General features: G+C 41.0%; 1 protein-coding gene across 3 annotated transcripts in view; it reads left to right on the top strand.

Annotated features, from left to right (window-relative positions):
- Positions 1-7882: 7882 nt before the first annotated feature.
- SPIDR (scaffold protein involved in DNA repair) overlaps positions 7883-20114 on the top strand; it is a 200107-nt gene continuing 187875 nt past the window's right edge. For all 3 annotated transcript variants that reach the window (XM_027638539.1, XM_027638540.1, XM_027638541.1), the window contains exons 1-4: positions 7883-7948; positions 16205-16360; positions 17363-17441; positions 18943-19131. In XM_027638539.1, coding sequence (XP_027494340.1) covers positions 7934-7948; positions 16205-16360; positions 17363-17441; positions 18943-19131 — 439 coding nt within the window. In that variant the 5' untranslated portion in view covers positions 7883-7933. The remainder of the gene's footprint in view (positions 7949-16204; positions 16361-17362; positions 17442-18942; positions 19132-20114) is intronic.

The raw sequence follows: 20114 nt of genomic DNA on the forward strand, positions 1-20114 counted from the left end.
AGGGAGGGAGGGATGGGAGGAGGGATGAGGGAGGCGGCGGGGCCGGGGCCAGGGGCGGGCGGAGGGCGGCTCCTCGGCCGCGCCCCCCGGGCTGGACCTGCCCCGCGCTCCGGGCATCAGCGGGGACACCGGCGTCCCGGGGATGCCCGCTGGTGGCGAGCTCTGCCCGGGCGGCTCCCACGGGAGCAGGCGTTTTCCCGCGGCCCCAGGGCGCTTCCCCGGCCTCGGTGCCAATAGCGTGTGTTACACACTTGTAATTTCCGCACGGGACTCGGTACCGGGGACAGCCCGCAGCAGCCTCCCGTGGGCACCGCGAGCCGCAAGACAAGTGATGTTGCAGTATCACCTCCAAACTATTTTTCTGATTACAGGTCTATTAAAGATGCCATATTTATAACGTGCGCGAAGATGTGCCTGTGAAGACGCTACACAAAAGAATGCTGTTTAAGTAGCGTGTTTCAGAAACAGGTAACACTGAGAATTAAGATTTTTGTTGGCATTTCTTTCCTCTCCAGCAATAATTTGCCTCTTGTATCTCTTTATTGCACCTGCATTGAAGCCTGTCACACCACATCATTCAGCAGCGCGCTCTACACCTTCTGATTTCCAGGGAAGTGAAGCACTGTGTAGGCAAAAAAAAGACTGGAAAACATCAGGAGGGATGTTTCAGCTGCAAATGAATTTAAGCATATGGCATTACACTTTGTGTTACCTTTGCTGGACACTGCTGGAGGAAGAGTTGAAATCATACACATCAGGGTCTAAGATCTTATTGCCCAATTGGAATCTATCCACAAAGGAAATCAATTAAAATCCATTACTTGCACCACACAGGGTCTTCCAGGTACCTAAAGCATTGTGCTAGTCAGTGTTATTTTACAAACTGTGCAGGTTGGAGAGGAATTATATATAAGTTATAATCATTAAGTGCAAACTGTATACAATGGTTCTTGTTCTGTATTATTAATTACACATTAATCACCTGAGATGTGCTTACACCTACATTCTGCTTCCAGCAGCAGCAGCTAAACTTCTGCTCTTGAATGTAACCCAGGACTTTAACAGTCAGCTTCAAGTTATTGAGTTAAAGCTTGATTCCAGTTAGGAAATCTGAAGTTTTTGGAGCTTATATTTTTCATGAACTGACTCAAATTTTAATTAGCGTTCATACCCTGGATTTTGCTTTTGGATCCTCTTTATTCTTGTTATCATGATTTTAAATTTTATGCTATTGAGTTAATCTACAAGGGTACATAAGAAAAGACTCGCAACCTCTACTGTACTCAGTGCAATTTTTTTATGCAAGTAAGTTAGTAAAAGTGGCCAAACCATTTTGTAGTTACTGCTTTAATTTCTTAACTCTAACCCTTATAAGCCTCAAACACAAAAGCAGAAATTTTTCTGAACAACTATTAGGAGTTTGATGGACAGCAGGAGAAAAGGCGCTTGTTTTTCTGAAAGGTAGAAGGTTGGAAAGTATTTTTTCTCTTTGCAGGCCTCTATATTTATGTCAAAAATACAGAGATACGGAAGACATAGATCCAGCAAATATAGAATACAAGTTTTATTTCCTATTCTCTCAAAACTATTTTGGGGATAAATGAAACACTTTAAAAAAAAAACCAACCTAAAAAACCTCCACTAAATAGAGAATGTAAAAGACAGCTTACATGTAAAAATGCAATTTCATGAACTCGTATCTCAGCGTGTTCTGAATCTGCTAATGAGCACATCAAAGGAGTCAGCATTAGATTAGCTATACTGAAGAGAAGGAAACAGACTGGTGACTGAGTATGGAACATCACAGAGCAAGCTATGACACATGAAACATGAGGCTTGAGAATAGTGTGGAAATTACACTGACATGCTATTTGTTGACTTAAGAAACTTCCTCGATTTAGGCATCACAATTCATATGAATCGTTGGCCCTGCGTCAAGCACGCAGGGTAGCCAAGCCTGGGTGTGAGCAAAGCCCACAGCCACGTGGTTTACTGCTACACCTCATGTTCTCACTGTCTCCATACATACCCATGTATATGTTTATGTATATTGTATACGTGTATTATTTATATGTATATTCTATGATTATATTTTTTGATCTGAGATGTATATTATGTATTTTTCGATCTGAAATGATTTAGGGTTCTTTTCTGGACAATTGCTTGAGCTGTGATCCAAGCTGTCTGTCCTACATGCAGGATTGTGGGAAGAGCAGTGAAAGCAGTCTTAGTGCTGTAGTATATTCCCTTGTATCTTTTCTGGAGAACTAGTGAGTTGTAGCCTGAGTAAGAAGGACCTGTAACTGGTACATTAGTATTATTACCTGAACAAACTTCCATTTCATGAGCTGAAGAGTGGATAAGATGAGCACAGCTAACTTTCACTATAGAAAAAGTTTAAGTTTTTTTAACAGCTGTGGCTGGGACATTTGTGACAGGTCAGACTTTACTAAGTAAATGACCTAAACATGGCTTTCAGCAGCTCAGGGGGAAATAACTCAAGACCAGATTTGAATTCAGTGAAATCAGCCAGGGAATTCTCAGGTCTTCAGTGCTGCTTACTAAGTACATGTCATACTGAGAGGAAAATAATGATTTATTATTTTGAAAGAGTATGCATATTGTACCACTGGTATATGCAAGAAAAAGTTTAAAAGAATAGTTGTTCCACAGATATTAATGGTATTTTTTTAAAGAAAGAAACCAAACATTGAGGCGAATTGTATTCTGTATCCATCAAAATGATAGGCAAAGAGATAAGGGCTAAAGAGACCTAGAATAAATCCTTGGGTTCAGTTTGTCTCTCTGTTACAAGTTATATTAATAAATTAATAATGATGGAGTTTCTTGCATAGGGAAGTCTGCCTACTACGGCAACTTTGGCTTTTAATAATTTATTGCGTCTTGTTTATTCCCCACCTTAAACCTGCCTGCTATGCAATACCCTTTATCTAGGAGGCATCTAATAGGACATTCCTTCCTACATCAAGAAGTAAAAAAAAAAGCAGAGAGAAATCATGGGGAGAGGAAACTCAAAATGGACAGCTGCCAAAACAGTAGAAGAAAGGACTAATGTACTGGGAGGTAAAGTGGGAGCACTGTGGGACACCGCAGTTTCCCCTAGAATGTGTGACATGACTCAGGCAGTGCTTCCTGCCCCATCCCTGCATGGGCTAGCAGAAATCTGTTAATATTCAGGATGACAGTGACAAGAATCAGTTTAGAGGCTCAATTTAATTTCCAGGCTTTCTGTAAGCTCATCTTTGTCTGTTAGCCTTGTTAAATACTCCTGGCTATTTAACCTACTAACACAATACTGAATGCTAAGCTGTATCAGTTCCAAAGCCAGTTGCTCATTTGCAGTTTCAGTTTGCCCATGGGCGGACAAGCTCCACGAGGGCAGACTCCTGCTGGCAGTTCACTAAACGACCTTAAAGATGACCTCCAATTTGGTTTGAATGAGAGCTACATTCGCTACACCAAGAAAAGTGTTCAAAAACCAGTTTGTGAATTTCAGAATATGTCCAGAATGTGGCTAATGGATAGAAAACAAATGAAACAAGTAGTGTAACCAGATTATGGCTTGTTAGCTATTACAGGGCTTGCAAGTGATGCAAAAGCAGTGAGCCACTGCTGCGTACCACAGTCCTCTCTCTCCCTTTGTTCCAGAGCATGCCTGGCGTGCTGGGGCTCATGCAGGGGAAACAACCACCACGTTAGTGAGCACTTATCAGTGAGACATTCTACAGATATGTGGCATATGGCCTGTACATAACACCACATCTGGTCCCCAAAGTCTGTATTTAGAGTGATGCTGGAGTTAGTTACAAGCCATGGATACTGTGGTGTGGAGAATCACACAGCTGAGGGACAAGAGCTGCCGGGTATTGCTGGGTACCAGTTGTGTCTGGGTGCCAAAGGGGACAGGTGATTCTGGGCAGGTGCAGGCTCCTATGTTCCCAGCAGATGCAGTCTGTATGAGAATTCTCATGATGCCTATCCATTTCCCACCTGGAAAGGAAAAGTCATTTGTTCTGAAAAGAATATGTGCCAAAATAGAGTGAGCCCAAGTTGTTGCCTTGCTCAGCAGCACCAAGTGTTTCTACACTGATGCCCAGTAACTTGCTCCTTAGCTATGTCCTCAGCAAGGGCAGTCACAGGAGAGTACTCAAGCCTGTGCTCTAGGTCCCTCCAGTTTGCTAAGGGGAAAGCCTGCTGAGCACTGGACCCAGCTGTTTACACTACTTACATGTTTACCTTCTTCCCAGCTCCGCTTTCAATTACATCAGCTCCCTTCAGGCTTCTGTGGAGAAGCTAGCCCCAGTATGCATGCACACGAATCCACGCCAATCAGCCTTCTTTCCCTCAGCAGTATAGATAGGCTGTGCTTAGTGAAGCTTAACACGAACTTCTCAAACTGAGATCTTGACTGCAGACATTCAGCAGAGCCTATCCATTTTTTAACTAACTTCTTCCTTGGGCGAGGCATTGCTTAGGTTTTTCAGGAACAGTCCTTCAGCACAAGGGTACACCACAGTCATGATAAAACCAATTATGCTAAAATAATGTTAATACTGGACCTAAAAGAGGAAATTCAGTATCTTAAGTTACTAAAATATATAAAGTGCAATGTTATCAGTATCTCAGTAATTTTAAAATCTTGTTGAATTAAATTAGCAGGGAAAACTTTGGTGGGAGCAAACTCATCTAATGATTGAAGTTTAAAATATGGCACTTTTTTCCAGCTCTGAATATATGCCTGCATTTTTTCTCACCAGTTAGAGCCAAAAGAGAGTACTTTGATGATAGACGTTCAATTTCAGCTTGGAAAAAGCTTATTTTATTTGCACTTACCTCATTACTACAGAGACATCTTATAAAAAGTAGGCAAATATGTTTCACAAATGTTACCGTCTGTCAGAAAGTTATGTATTCATATTCCTTTTATAGCACTGACACAGGGAAATAGCAGGAGAAGTCATAAAAGTGTCATAGGCAGTGCTTGGTGCTGGGATGTTGAGATGACCCAGTTTAGGCCCAGTACCCAGCCACCCTGTGCCAGCTGGCAGCCAGGACACCCCAGAGGCTGGAGCCCTTCGTGTCTTTAAGACCCAGGGGCAAGAGCTGGTAAAAAGAGGTTTCCTGGGTATGTTGATTCACTTAAAACCTATTTTTGCTTTTGATTCTTAAATGGTCAGCTATTAATTTTTAATTTCCGCGAATGTAAAACTTGACTCCATTTGATTCACTGCAATCTGGCATCCCCTGAGGGGTTTTATGGGGGTTTTTTCCATTTCTTCCACAGTTTACAGCTTGCCTCAGCATAGTGATGCATTGTACTGTGAAATGATACAATTTAATTTATAGTTGAACTGACATTGCAGCTTGAGGATTAAAAAGTCTGAAGTGTTTCATATTGTTTCCTAAAAAACCTTAGAGAGCCTGGAATGATTAAACTGCAGCACAGTCTGCAGAAGAAAATATTATTTTATATCTAGACTGGGATCTATCTGGGATCTAGCCTAGGCCTTGGATCACCTCCTGCCTGATATTTTCATAAAAATCCAGCTGACCTTGAAAGAAAAGCTCTAAAATGCTTGATGAGTTTTTCCTCATCTATCTCATCCCAATTCAGTGGTTGGGACGCTTATGACTTTTAAAACTTTACTGAGGAAATGACACACATCAAAAGCCTTTCTCTCTGTTCGAATTTGACATTGTCTGTACCAGGCTTTATACACTAGGAAGCTTTTAAAGCTCTAACTTAATGCTCTGTAAGAGGAAATGAATCCATAAACCCTGAAGGACAGGCACATTCAATCAATATAAACAAGTGCTCCAAACTTCAGTAATTTAAGCTTCCTTACAGTTTGATTCATTTGTATAAAACATATTTTGTTTCTTTGAGAGGGCTCTTTCTACATGTGGATTAAGAAACATCAATACAATTAACAGCACCACTGACAAGCAAATGCTTTTTTCCCGGACTTCACTGAGGAAATCCATTTTTATTGTTAACAGGAATTTTATATTTTTCATAGAATTTTCATGCAACAAAAATACTAAAAGTATACGATTTCTAAACATTTCCTGAGCAGCAGTAGATTTGATCTTGAGCACAGACACAGTCTATCAGCATATCAGATAAAACAGTGGACTCAAACTATTATTTAAGCCTGTGAGAACATGGACCTACTTGTATATGTAGATGAAAATAACATAGCCAATTGTGTTAATTATGACTTCTGAAAGTATTATACACAGAAATTTTTAACAGGTTTTAAGAATAATGTACTGGTATTATGAAATTTAAACTTTTGTCAAGAAGCTCAGCATCTACTATTCTGTCTTCAGAGAACCACTATATCAAAAAAGTCACAGCTCTATTTTAATTCCTACTATACAGGGTTGTTTTCTCACACGTTTCCTCTATTTCCATGTCATTTCATTACTTCTTTGTGAAGAATATGAAAATAAATAAAAGAAACCTATTGATTGGGTCATCTTCTTGGGATTCTACAGAAGTAAGTTCCTCTGAGGTGTGAGCACCTTGGAATCCTCAGGAGTTCATGTACAGAAAAAAATACAGACTCACTAAGCAGACCAGACTTCTGTGTTCCTTGTATTTCTCTGTGGTTTAGTTCTAACATAGACTGTTTAGCTGAATATTGCAATAACATACTTTTTTAAAATATCAAAGAAAACCACTTTGATGATATATAATAGAATTCATTTGTCAGTCTGGTAATTTCAGAAGAAATACTGCAAATTTTTGGAAGGATGAGAACACAAGTGCTTTTAACTCTGTTTTGAACATAACAACCAAAGGCAGTATGGGGCTTGGATGATGTTTCTGGCTCTTCTGTTTGCAAAATCCACTTTAATTAGTGTGAGTTTTATAAAGGGAATGCAAGACAGGTATTGGCCACAGGGTGCTTTGGAAAAAATACAAACTGTAAACTATAGACGGATATATGTAATTAGGGTTTAATAATAAAAACCAGTCATGCAGCACTTTCTACCAAACTGTAAGTGCTTTATAAATTCTAATTTAACTATGAGATACAACTACCTCATTTTACAATGAGTGTTTATTATTAATCATGTTTAATGGCAGCACTGGCAGCCTAAGTGACCTTCTGAAGAAGATACAAAAAGCAGTAAAAAAATAACCTTTCTGCCAGTGTTTCCACTCATACCAGAAAAACATTTGCAAAGGTGGTCAGCCTTTTTTTCCTCAGTTAGCTGCAGCTATTCTTTTATGGAAGCAAACCTCCATACAAAGCAGTTTCAACTCCCAAATCTCTACACCTTGGCACTGGCATTAAATTCACTGGCTTACTTGTTGTTTAGGGAGTTGACATCTTATAGTAATGGCTTAACAGTGAAAGTATTTCTCATATAGTGTCTTGTTTGACTTGTGAACTCCTCCTACAACAAACACAGTTCAGACACTGCCCTCCACACCACGCCCTCAGAAAGCAGCGTTGCCAACTCAGCCCCTGCCCTGGGCAGAGGAACAGACGATCCAGGAGGCTGCAGCATCCCCTCGGTCCCAGCATGCCCAGCTCCTCGTGGGGCCTCGGGGCGGCTGAGCGGAGGAAGGCAGGAGGGTCGCGGTGCCGGAAATGCGGCTTCCCGCCGGGAAAACCACGACGGCTCCCGGAGCGGGACAACGAAAACAAGCGAGACCTCCTCCGCCCTCACGGCCTCTAGCCCCCCCCCCCCCCCGCGCGCGCGCGCGCGCTGCGCCCCTCCCCTCCAGGGAAACCCCTCCCTTCCCTTACGTCACCCGCGTCCCGCCCAATCAGGAGCCGGGGCTCAGGCGGCGCCAAAGCGGCAAAGGGCGGGCACGCGCCGGGGGTTCCCTCGGCCCCGCCCCCGGGGCTCCCCCCGCCACGTGACTGGGCCCAGGGCAGCCGCGCCGGGGGCGATGCCCGGCGGGAAGGTACCGGTGGCAGCGGGACGGGAGGAGAACGGGCTTGGCCGGGACGGGACGAGACGGGGCGGTGCGGACTAGGGAGCACCGCCTTGGCCGCCCCTCAGGGCCGAGCTGTGGCGGCCCTTGTGCCGGGTCCTTTTGGCCTTGTGGCCTCTCCTCCCGACCCCGGGGCGCGGGGGTGGGTGGGGGTGGAGGAGGAGCCATTGCCGCCCCGCTGCCCTCTCCGGTCCGGTTCCAAGGCGATACCAGTGCTGGCGACCCGCCGCGCTGGAGCGGGGGGCGGGAACACGGTCCTTCCCCGCGTCCCTGGGGAAGGACCCAGCGCGATCCATCCTCGCCCAGCTGTTCCGGCGGGAGAGCGGGGCTCAGCCTGCTTGTAGGTGGCAGTCAGGGAAAACGGGCAGGGGGAGTAAAACTGTGACAGGAAAAGAGACTTGTCAGAGTTGCCAGGATTAATATTGTTTTGAGCGGCTTCGCTTCTCCGCGTGGGAGTTGGAGTGGAGGGAGGAGAAGCACCCCGTGCTGTTTTTCAGTCTCCTTCCTTTGGTAGTTTGCTCGGTGCACGGGATGATCCCCGCAGGATGGCAGTCAGGATGTGCTGTCTCTGATTTGCAATGCTTATGCTAATGTTGAGGCACTGCTGGAAGGCAGGCTACAAATGTCGTTTTTCGATTTTTAAATACAATTAGAGGTCAAATGACAGATCTGGTTCCTAAAGCATTTTTTTTAAAATGGTGCAAATATTTAACGGATTTTTAAATATAACCCCATTTAAAGTAAATTTTAGTGGACGTAAATGTCAACAGCAAGCTTAAAATTAACTTACTATGTTTCGTTTAAATTTCCTTGTAATACTGACACTATACACGTTTTCTTCTGAAAGGTTTTAAGTCCTTGACTGGTGAAAAGCTGCACGCTTCAACTGCCAATATTTAACCAACCCTTGTTGCAACGTGATAGCAGCTTTTGATAATAGTACTTTCTTTTGCAGACAAAGATAATGTTCTTTGTTACTTTATAACTTTTTTCACTGGTCAAATGAAAATAGAACAGTCCTGCCCACTTGCTGACTATTAATTAAAATGATTAAGAAGAATCCAACCTGATACATAACAAAAAACTATGATACTGTTATTGTATACTAAACATTTTGGATAACTAAATTTTGTGAAAGCTTTTCTAAAATACTTCTGTTTTAACCATTTTGATAGATTGCAGATTTCTCTCCAACTACTTGGCGCCAGTTTTTAATATAAAGTACCACTTCAATAGTATTCTTATTCCATGAGAGTTTTTTTTTTCAATGTAAACACATAGTAATTTATACTTTTGCTTTAAAAAGGATATATAGGTTAAAAAGTCTCAACATTCAAATGGTAAACTTATATACACCTAAGAAAGTCAGTCAGTGATAATAACCTTTCATTGAGAGTAGTAAAAATCATGAACACAAAGAAAGGTTTTTAAACAGTGTTTTAAAAATTTTGGTCTCACATCAATAGCAATGGAAAAAGTATTGTGAGATTTTAATTTGGTTTTAATATTTCTTTTCTTTCCCATGTGCATGCTGACATGTGGGGAAGGAGGCTGGTCATCACTGCTGTCATTGACTGTGGTCATCCAGTTTAGATTTTTTTCATGAGTGATTACAACTGGATGCAGACCTGTCCAGGGATGTCTGTGTTCTTGCGAATCATCTTTGGAAAATAATGCATGCTGGTTTTCATAGGAATGAAAAAATAATCTTGGCTGGAAAAAAAATACAGACTGTGGCTTTAAGTATGCAACCTTTATTTAAATCCTCACTTGAGGGTTTAAAGTTCAAGGATGTTTTCTTATTAAATTAAAACTTCATTTTCTACCCAGGCACTAAAACCAGTAATTACACTTTCAGAAGCTCAATAGCATGACTACTGAGTTTTGTTGAAAATGAGATACCTGTTGTCAAATTCAGTTCTGTTCTTTTTTAAAGTTGAACTTTTGAAGGCCAAGACTTCTTGCTTTTAGTTTATGAGTACTTTTCAGTGAAGTCAATGAGGACAAAGGCAAAAGATGATGATGACTGTTGCTCAGTGTTTGATATCTGTTTCTGTGTACTTTTATGCAATTGTTCCCCTCAAAGGTTTTTTTAAAAAAACTCAAAGGCTCTGGTACCTAGAGCTGTGATTTTTCAGTACCTTTTCATTCTGCTCTGTTTAGGAAGATTCCAATAGTTGTATTTGAATACTTTTGAGAGATGCTTAAGTGACATGACTAGCTATTTGGATTTGTATGCTAGTAGCAGGAGTTCATGTAGTGAAATATTTTATTTTTGTCCTTCAGCTGACGTTGTTTTTTGTATTAGAGAAGGTGAAGCGTCATGAAATGCCACTTGCATATGAGGTAGATAATATATAGGGTCTTGTGTTCCTGGGGGTTCTTCTAATTGTTTTTGGAGCAGCCCCAAGAAAGTGGGTTTGTCTGGAGTGTAAAGGGTTGTGTAGTAAGTAGCCTTTGAGCATATGGTCCCAGTGACTTCATATAGGGTATTTCTGGGTAACAAGTGTTTGGTGTTAGTAACCATAGAGATTGGCTGAGTGGAGATGTTCTAGATAGGAACATCTATTTAAAAATCAAATCCAATCCACCTGTCCCATACTTTTAGTAGTCTGTTGTGTAATCACTATGTATATTTATGTGTGCCTCTCTTTTCCTCACACCTGAACCTATGTAGGCTGACTTACTTTTATCTCACTGGAAATAACTGAAGGAGTAATGGGGGAAGGTTTGCTTGCCATGCCTTTTATGAGGAGGGCTTGATCCTAGTTCTGCTGACACCAACAGGAGTAATTAAACTTTTTTCTATTCCTTTAGAAGGAACTGTTCCAGAGACAAAATGCAATGCTTTTGTGAGCAGAGATCAATTTCTTTATAAGGTAGCCATCTTAGCCTCTCCCTTTTTAACTCAAAAATTCAGAGGTCATATTTTGTCTTCTGACACCCTGCTCAATTCTCAAGGTTTTTTGCCTGACTCTTTTTTTGTAATAAATCTTGATTTTATGATATATGCTGGGTCTACATGCTCTATCTCTTTTGAGCCTGATTCAGTGATTTTTTTTTAATACCAGTATCTTGTTTCAAGACACTTAATGCATGCCTTTAATAAATTACGCAAGTTGTTTTTTTGTCTGCCCTAATTTTATTCCAGAGGAGAAAGATGCTTAACCTTGTGACTCAGGATTAAGAGAACTCACTGTTGTTGCTGCATTTCTTTGGGAGCAGCACAGCCTTCAGATTAGCTTCATTATAAATATTTACTCCTGAGAAGTAAGTTTCTTAAAATATTAGTTTCTCCATTGTCTTGAAGCTGGCTGGGGCATAAGCCAAGAGTCTTTAAAACTTGCCATTGCTGGATGCCATCTGATGTATTACTGTGGCAAAAGTCCTTGGACACCAGACCTCTGTGCCAAGGTGGCCGAGGAAGAGTTACAGTGCCCTCCTCAACATGGGCACTGTCCCACCTTACCCGAAGGCAAAGAGCTAAACAGAGGCCCCATAGGGCTGCTCCTGGCTCCCTTGCACCTGCTCCCAGGCCCGTGACTGCACTGCCTTGGCCACGCTGTTACCGTGGTGCATTTGTGATTTGAAGCATGGTGACACCAGCGGCATGTGCAAAGTGTAGTCACTGTGTTTTCCTTCTGTTCATTGCATAGTAGTCTTCATCCAGGCAGAACTCTCTGGTGTCACTGTGTCCCTGGGAATTTTTCTTCTGAATCACGTCTTGAATCCTTGTAGCTATGTATTTCTGTACCTCCTTTCTATTACACACAATTTTCATATTGCAGGTTTTTAATAAGAATACATTTGTGTATATCTGCACATAAACATTACTTCATGCATGTTGAAATGATGCACTTTTTACATGGGACACTTTTCCTTTGAAAAAAAGCTTGTTGTGTCTTTGTATGTGTGTACAAGCACTCATACGTACATATGCATACGTGGAGTGCTACGATGACAAATCCTCCTCTCAGTAACTGTGGATTGTAGCTGTAGGTCCAGTTTCCCAAATTCACATCAGGTATTTATATGGAGAGATTTAAATTGACAAGGCGTTTGGAATGGGGGGAGTTGTCTTTATGGTTTGTTTTTTCAGTTTTTTTAAGATGGTCTAGGTTGTGGGAAATGGTGGAAAGACATTTGCATTAAAAGCACAGAGCTCAAAGCCACTGCTGTCAATATCAGCAATCATAAATCCTTCTCTTTCTCTTCCCTCCAAATGGTGCCTGCCAGAAATTTGCAGTAGCTAAGGAAAATCTCATGTAGAGGGTGTATTTCTTTTACTTTCTTGGCTTGTGACTTCGGGGACTGTTTTCAATTTTTCTGTGACTATAATGGCTATAAATTTTTGTGTGGTAGTAGCAGAAACTCTTAGATTTTCCTTTACCTAGGGAGCAGATGCATGGTGAAACTGAGGAGTAATTAGCCAGAGCTGTCAGCAGTGCTGATGGTTCTTCAGGTTGTAAGTAAGCTGACATGGTGTTAAGCAGCTGCTGGAGTGGTCCCACTGGTTCTTGTATCCTTTCTTTTGCTGCTATGCCAGCTGTAGGTAACTAGTGCTTCTTCCCAAAGAAGTTTTCTGACAGTTTGGTTCATTGTTGCTGTGTCTGCACAGAGTCTGGCAAGTGCCAAGTGCTTGGGAAGATGGGGAAGAGAGGACTCCAGTTGCTTCTGGTTTGTCATGGAACCAGCTGCCCTGAGACAGCCCCATGGTGCTGCTCTGAAAACCTGAGCAGCTCTGCCTTTTTTCGGGCTAGTGAAGTGCAAGATTAAATAACGCTCATCTGTCGTTAAGTCATTAACCATAAGAACTCTCTTTTTGCCTATCACAGTCGTGACTGTCGTGCTTCTGAATTCCAGCTGTTTAAAAGTCACTTCCAGTGCCACTTCACATTGCACTCTGATAATCTAAATATATGTAACCATCTAAGCATAAACCCAGCTGTTTGTTCTACTCATATTAGTCTGCTTTTTTTTTAACCTTGTCACCTGTAAGCATGTCCTTTCCGTATGCACCCCAGCCCCTCTTACTTGGGGAGAGGGAGTTAACATGTAGCCTTTATCTTGATTTTTATATGTCATTCCCATAATCCAGACAGTTGTGCACCAGTGGACATACTTTGCGTTCATCAAAACTGGAGCGTCCCATTTAAGAAATAAGCTTAGATGAACTTCATTTTATACTGTAAATCTTTGTCTGCAAAATGTATCTTGCAAAGCCTTCTAAAAGTTACAAAAACAGGCATATAAGCAAGACTTCCAGGACTGGCTAAGGTTAAAAAGCAATTAACCAAAAAACCCTGAAAGACCAACTAACTCAAAACTAGAGCCACAATGTGTCATTGAGCCTTGTTGCCCTGCTGGCTGTACTGTTAACTCTGAGCCTGGCAGATGTCATCCAGTCTGGGGGCATGGAGGTCAAGGAAATGACTCCAACTGGAGTGAGGCTTTGCTGTGATGTTTTGCAGTAGAACCAAAAAATAGGCCTTGATTTGTTTCAGTAACTAATATTTGCCCTGTCCATGCTTTCTTCAGTGCAAAAGCAGAAGTATTTACCGAGAGGACATGGAAATTGAGGCTTGGGCCAGCATCTTCACTGGGAGGAAGGCAGGGCTTAAATTCTCTTTCTGTCAGTGCTGTAACCTGCTTACCTGACATCATGTCCTTAAAATGCTGTTGATTCTATATTTAATACCACATCAGATTCAATGTTGTACTTCTCATATATCTGCGGGAGTAGTTATGGGGACAGTTTGACTTTGGTGACAATGACCTCTTGTAGTAGCTGCTTTGCAGTGTAAATGCCCCCAGTAGTTTTAGAAAAGGCTCTTAGCAAAATCAGTTACCATCAGAGGAAACTGCAAAGCCCATTTGTTTTACTTTTTCTTACCATGAGACAGAAAGGACGGTATCATTGGAGGGGTGAAGTAAGATGCTGTTCACTGTACTTGTTTTGATCCTGTGAGCACTGAAAAATTCTGTGGAAAACAAATATGCATTGCCAGTACAAAATGGACAGAAAGTGCTCTCAGGCACCTAGTGTGCTTCTTGGGGCTGTACTGTGCAGGGCCAGGAGCTGGATTTCGATGATCCTTGAGGGTCCCTTCCAACTTAGGATATTCTATGATTCTACTTATTTTTTTAGTGTTATTTTTTGTGTCCGTATGTTAGTTTGACATTGTAGTGGGTTGACCCTGTCTGGATGCCAGGTACCCACTAAAGCTGCTCTCTTACTCCCCTCTGCAACTGGACAGAGGAGAGAAAATACAATGAAGAATTAATGAGTTGAGATAAGAGCAGGGAGAGGTCACTTACTGATGACCATCACAGGCAAAACAGACTCAAAGTGGGGATATTAATTAAACTGATTACTAACAGGATCAGAACAGAAGACTGTGAAGTAAAATAATCTTAAAAATACCTTCCACCCTCCTCCCTGCTTCCAAGTTCTACCTCCTGCCCACCAGCAGTGCAGGGAGATGGGAATGGGGGTTATGATCAGTTGTTGTTTCTGCTGCTGCTCAGGGAGAGGAGTCCTTTCCCTGCTTCCCATGGGGTCCCTGCCACGGGAGACAGTCCTTCACGAACCTTTCTGGCATGAATCCATCCCATGGGCAACAGTTCTTTGTGAAACTGCTGTCCCGTGGGTCACTTTTCTGTGGGGTGCAGTCCTTCAGGCACAGGCTGCTCTGACGTGGGTCCCCCACAGGGCCACAACTCCTACCAGGAAAACCTGCTCTGGCGTGGGCTCCTCTCCCCGTGGGTCAGCAGGTCCCTGCCAGGACTCTGCTCCATCATGGGCTCCCCTGGGGTCACAGCCTCCTTTGGGCATCCACCTGCTCCAGTGTGGGCTCCTCCATGGCTGCAGGTGGGTCTCTGCACCCCGATGGTCCTCAATGGGCTGCAGGGGCACAGCTGCTCTACCATGGTCTGTACCATGGGCTGCAGGGGCCTCAGCTCTGGTGCCTGGAGCACCTCCTGCCCCTCCTTCTGCACTGACCTTGGTGTCTACATTGTTGTTCACATCTTCTCACTTCGCTCTTCTCTGGCTGCAATTTTCATCTGCTCAATAACACTTTCCCCCCCCTTCTTGACTACGTTACCTTGGAGGCGTTACTGTAATTCCTGATTGGCTCGGCCTTGGCCAGCGGCGGGTCTGTTCTGGAGCTGGCATTGACCTCACCAGACATTGGGGAAGCTTCTAGCAGCTTCTCACAGAAGCCACCCCTATAGCCCCCACCCCCCTGCTACCAAAACCCAGCCACAGAAACCCAATACACACATCTATGTCACAGTCCTGATTGACCAGTCTGGCTGAAAATGTGTGTGCTGATTAACTTAACTTTGGAGTAATACTTTTTTTTATAGGTAGGAACTGTTGTTGCTTGAGAGAAAGCATATAAGAAGACAGATGTATTCAGGCAGATAATACAGTCAACATTTTGTGAGATAAGTTTCAGTAGCATACCAGACTAAGTTGTTTATCGTGCTCAAGTTCACTTTTTATGTGTGAACTTTGTTCAATCTAAGAGGTAGCTTTGGATGTGGTAAGAGGCAATTCTCCCATCTTCAGCTAATTTCAGATGTTACAATCCGTTGCATTAAATTAGCACTGGATGCAAAACAGAATCCTATTTCATGACTTATGTAATAATCATGAAATTATTACATAATGACTTCTGGCATCCTATGTAAGGGGAAGGCAACAGGTCATCTACTTTTTGAGGAGGTAGTGGTTATAAAAACAAATCTAATTCTTACAGCTAAAGAACTTTGGGTGTTTCTTGTTTGGTTGCGTTTTTTTAATGGAGAACTGTATAGTGATATCTAGTTTGACCTGCTACATAAACAGAATTAAATTAGATGTGAGTTTGAAGGAATTATTTATTTAAAGTGTATTTTACTGAGCTGTTCCTGTTTTACATAATATTTTTAGCTTCACTGAGCAGCTATCAGGTACTACTAGATGTAGCTTAGACCAAAAGAAAGTGTACTAATCAAAAATTAAATTTACCCGTGACATTGGTAGTGGTGTTATTACTTAGTGTTGCATGAAAAATGCTTGCAAATGTTTGAGACTTTTTTTTCCCCCAGCTCATTAAAAATTGGAATTTATGCTTGTAAATATTCAGAAAATACTGTGGGCAATCTAAATTAAGTAAATTTAACTTGAAAAGAATAATGTGTATACTGTGTTTTTAATGGGTTTGCTTTTCCTCATAGCGGAAGAGACTTTGGAATGCAGAATGCACACCCTTTCCAGATGAGACACCCCTAGGTCTGAAAAAATCAAATGTCAGGACATCACTGGCTGCTACTTCGATTTCCAATGCGTGGCTTAGGTGTGGGGATGGTTTTCAGAGCACTTCAGTGCTGGAGGTAAAATGCTGACATAATGGTGTAAGAAAGAGATGCAAACTGGCAGTTAGTTTCCATGCTTGACTGAATAATAAGATGTTGCCTTTTTTTGTTGTTGTTTCCATATTGTTACAACTGTCAAAATAGACAAAAAATGGAAAGCACAGTTATATAAGGACATTGTCTTAACTTGTTAGTGTAACTTGCTGAGCATATGTTAATACATTATGTTCTAGATAGCACTCATCACTTAGAAAATTTCAATAATACACTGAAGGATGTGAAAGTGATTTGGCATTTGAGATGGACTGCTACATTTCCTAAAAATGTGGAACAAAAAGACTGTAGTTTGCACTGAAGGTTTTTTGCTAGATCTACATAGTGTGTTTGCAATAGTGAATTCACTGTAGAAAATCCTGCTTTTTGATGACCCTGCAGATGTGGATCTTAGTGCTCTCTCAGATAATACATCAAATTATGCTTAACTTCTTGTGCATGTGTTAGTCTTGTTGATCATGAATAGAGATGTTCAGCCAGCTCTGAGTGAGAAGTGTTTTGTGCTGAAAATCATTATCAACCAAGTTGCTTTTCTGGTACTGACCGGTCACACTGTTGCATAGCTTGTGGGATTTAGTGAAAACCAGGGACAGCGTAACCAAATACTTCTTTCTGTAACCTTTGAATAGGGCACATGCTTTATCAAGCATGCTGTTGCTACGTACTTCTGACATTTTAATGCTGAAAATACTGACTCTTGTTCTTCTCAAGGTCATATGTGATTCCTGTCATAGTCACAGTAAGTTTGTATGTTCCAAATCTCTGAAAATTCAGCTTTTATGTTGCTGTTCTCATGCTTTGATACCCCGTTCATTATATCACAGTGTAGTAGAAGATAGAAAAATTAATTTGAAATTGTACTGCTGAGCTTTGGTGGGTGAATAACAACAGCTTTGAATATATTGATACATGTTAAAATTATTTTTAATGTCTTAGTGATTAAATCTCTGTCTTTTTTTAATATAGTACCAGAGACCTACTAATAAGAAATCCAGGATTAAGAAGCATCTTGGACCACTGTCAACATCTGCTGAAAGTGCAGCAAGTATGTTATAATTATTTCATGTTAGCATTGTCAGAAGATTATCACTTTGGTTTTTGCCTTTATTAAGGTAGAAGTTGGTGTAATATACTGATTACATTCTTCTTCTGTTATTGTAATCAGAAGCTAATTTTTATAAGACACAGTCTCTTGCTATTGTTGTTGGGCTCTTCTCTTCACCTGGAGTGCCAAATATATTCTGCAAAGCTGTAGTCACTCAGCTATTGCTCTTGAACAGGTGAAAGAAGCATCACTAATGCTACAATGCTATAACAAGGACAGAATATTTAAATTCTTCACATTTTTAACAGGAGAGAATGAAAAATAACCCTTAGCTGTGTAGATTGAGGGTAAAATTATTCTGTTTTCTGCTAGAGACAGACAAGCAGGCGCGAGAGATAACATGCATTTTGTAAATATGAGCAATAGATAGAAAAACAGAATTTTGTCAACCTCCTGCTTTTACAGTCTTCTATATGCACCTGAGTCATTTAATATTGTGATTTAAAAAAAAAGAACTCCAAGCAAAATAAAGAGAAGGAGGACTTACCAGTTCTTTCCAGTTCTTTCCCTTTTTGAGCCTGGAGGAAAGGAAAGAAAGAGGGAGTAGTGGCTTCTTCATTCTCTGTTTCTACTTGGTCTAGCAGCTGTGCTGTTTCTGTTGGACCTAAGTAGGTGACCTACTGGGCACTTTCTATCTACCTTTTGGGGTTCTAGCTTTTCTAGATTTCTGAGAAGAACCTCTGTGTGTTGCAGGAGGAGATGTGGTTGTGTTTCTTGTGGGCCCTTCTGCCTAATTCCAAATCCCTGGTAATTGTCTAGCTTCCCATTTATATATAAAGTTTTAGTAGTGGTAAGAAGTGGAAAGTTCTGCCTTCCTATGATTACTAGTTCTGTATACTTCATGCTAAGCGTGAATCCTCTTTTCCTTGCTTTTGTTATTAAAAATGATGGAGAAAGGTATTTTGAGTTAAAATGTCTTACTTCAAAAACTCAACAACTTTTCTTTGCAACTTCTGAAAAGTTGTGCTTTTCTTTCCCCCCCTCCCCCTCAGGAAAAAACTGGAGAGTAGTCTCTACTGATGAAATATTTTTATTAGTTTGTTATTTGTTGCATGAAATCAGAGAAATCCCAAACCCAGAATGCTAAGGACAGTCTTTACGTAAACCACTTACTATTTTACAAAGACACATGGGGGAGCATTAGGACTGGGTATAGAGGACTAAATGTCAGATAGTCATGACTTGTCCTCATTCTGCTGAAGGACAGAGTGGTAACCTCATTGTATAAAATGAAGGTTTACCATTTATTATGGAGAACCAAAAGGAAAATAATGCATGTATGTGTAAGAAATATGTGTGTTGATGCTTCAGGATTAGTCTATGATGCCTGTAGCAGAACTGATAATTTTTCTTATTAAAAGTACTATAGTTTAATTTTTAATAATTTTAAATCTAACAGACCTTCCTTTCTGTAACAATCTAACACTTTACTTTTTAATAGAAGCTTCTGCTGCTGCTGAAAGCTCTAGGGAAGCTGAGGACATAATATGGACCTCTAGTGGCAGTGATTTTTCAGATGATGAAAATAAAACATTGATTCCAAGGTTGCACAGCAAAAAAAATCACGCTTCCAAAACAGAGGAATCGCCTAACAGACATGATTTATTGTTGGAGGACAAAAGTAGTGAAGGTAAGTTCAAATGCAAGCAGATTTATCAAGAAACCTTCTATCAGCTTCAAGTGCTGTAATGAGAATACTCCGAGGTCATTCTGACAAAATGACATGATCTAATCCTGTTTTGGTTGAATCAGCTGGAGGTTTTTTTTTTTTCATAAATTTCATCTGGGTATAGAACAAGCTCTTGGTTTAAATTATGTACAAAAACTTTAAACCTTAGAGTAAAGGAACAAAGTTGGGGAGATTATATAACATTGAGTAAAGCGTGTCAGTTCATATGCTGTAGTTTATTTGTACTATTTTCTTTTCTGTGCTGTGGTACAGATTCTGGGGTTGTGAACAGCCTTCTCTGCCTGCCCTGTTCTGCAGGTGATATTGTTGTCTGCATCTGCTGACTAGGTGTGGCAGACTTTGCAGCTGCAGATAGCACCATGTTCTGTGGCACGCATTTTCATTTTGGTACACAGTATTCCTTGCTTTCCACGTTAGCTCTACTGTGAGCTAGCCATGAGTTTGGTTCTTAGGATTTCCTTTCTAATTCATGGAGCAGGAAACGGCAGAGGGGAGAGAAATTGATTAAAAAGTGTGCCTGAAGACAGAAAAATCTTTACTTGTGTGCTGTATTATTACAAGCGTTAGTTAGGATAATGTGTAAGTTGCATTAGAACTTGTTGGGAAGTATTTTCATTGTGAAAAATAAATGGCTTTGTATTACTTCACCCAGATCTGAAGCATTACAGCCAGATTTCACATTCTGGATGTCTGGCAAAGTGTTCAAAGACCATTATGAACTGAACAAATGGATTGACTGATTTACTTTTTGTGTGTGACTCTGGATAAACATGCTCCTTAGGTTTAAAACAAAAACGCAAAATCTTCCTCCTTTCATCCATATTTTTATCACCAATTTAACACTGTCATTGACATACTGATGGTTATCTTTTGTAATTTCTAGTAATTTTCTTCTTTTTGAAATGGAAAGACTGACCATTTTT

Source organism: Corapipo altera, unplaced genomic scaffold (genome assembly GCF_003945725.1).
Source record: "Corapipo altera isolate COAL_440 unplaced genomic scaffold, ASM394572v1 49, whole genome shotgun sequence".
In the NCBI taxonomy this organism is placed as follows: domain Eukaryota; kingdom Metazoa; phylum Chordata; class Aves; order Passeriformes; family Pipridae; genus Corapipo; species Corapipo altera.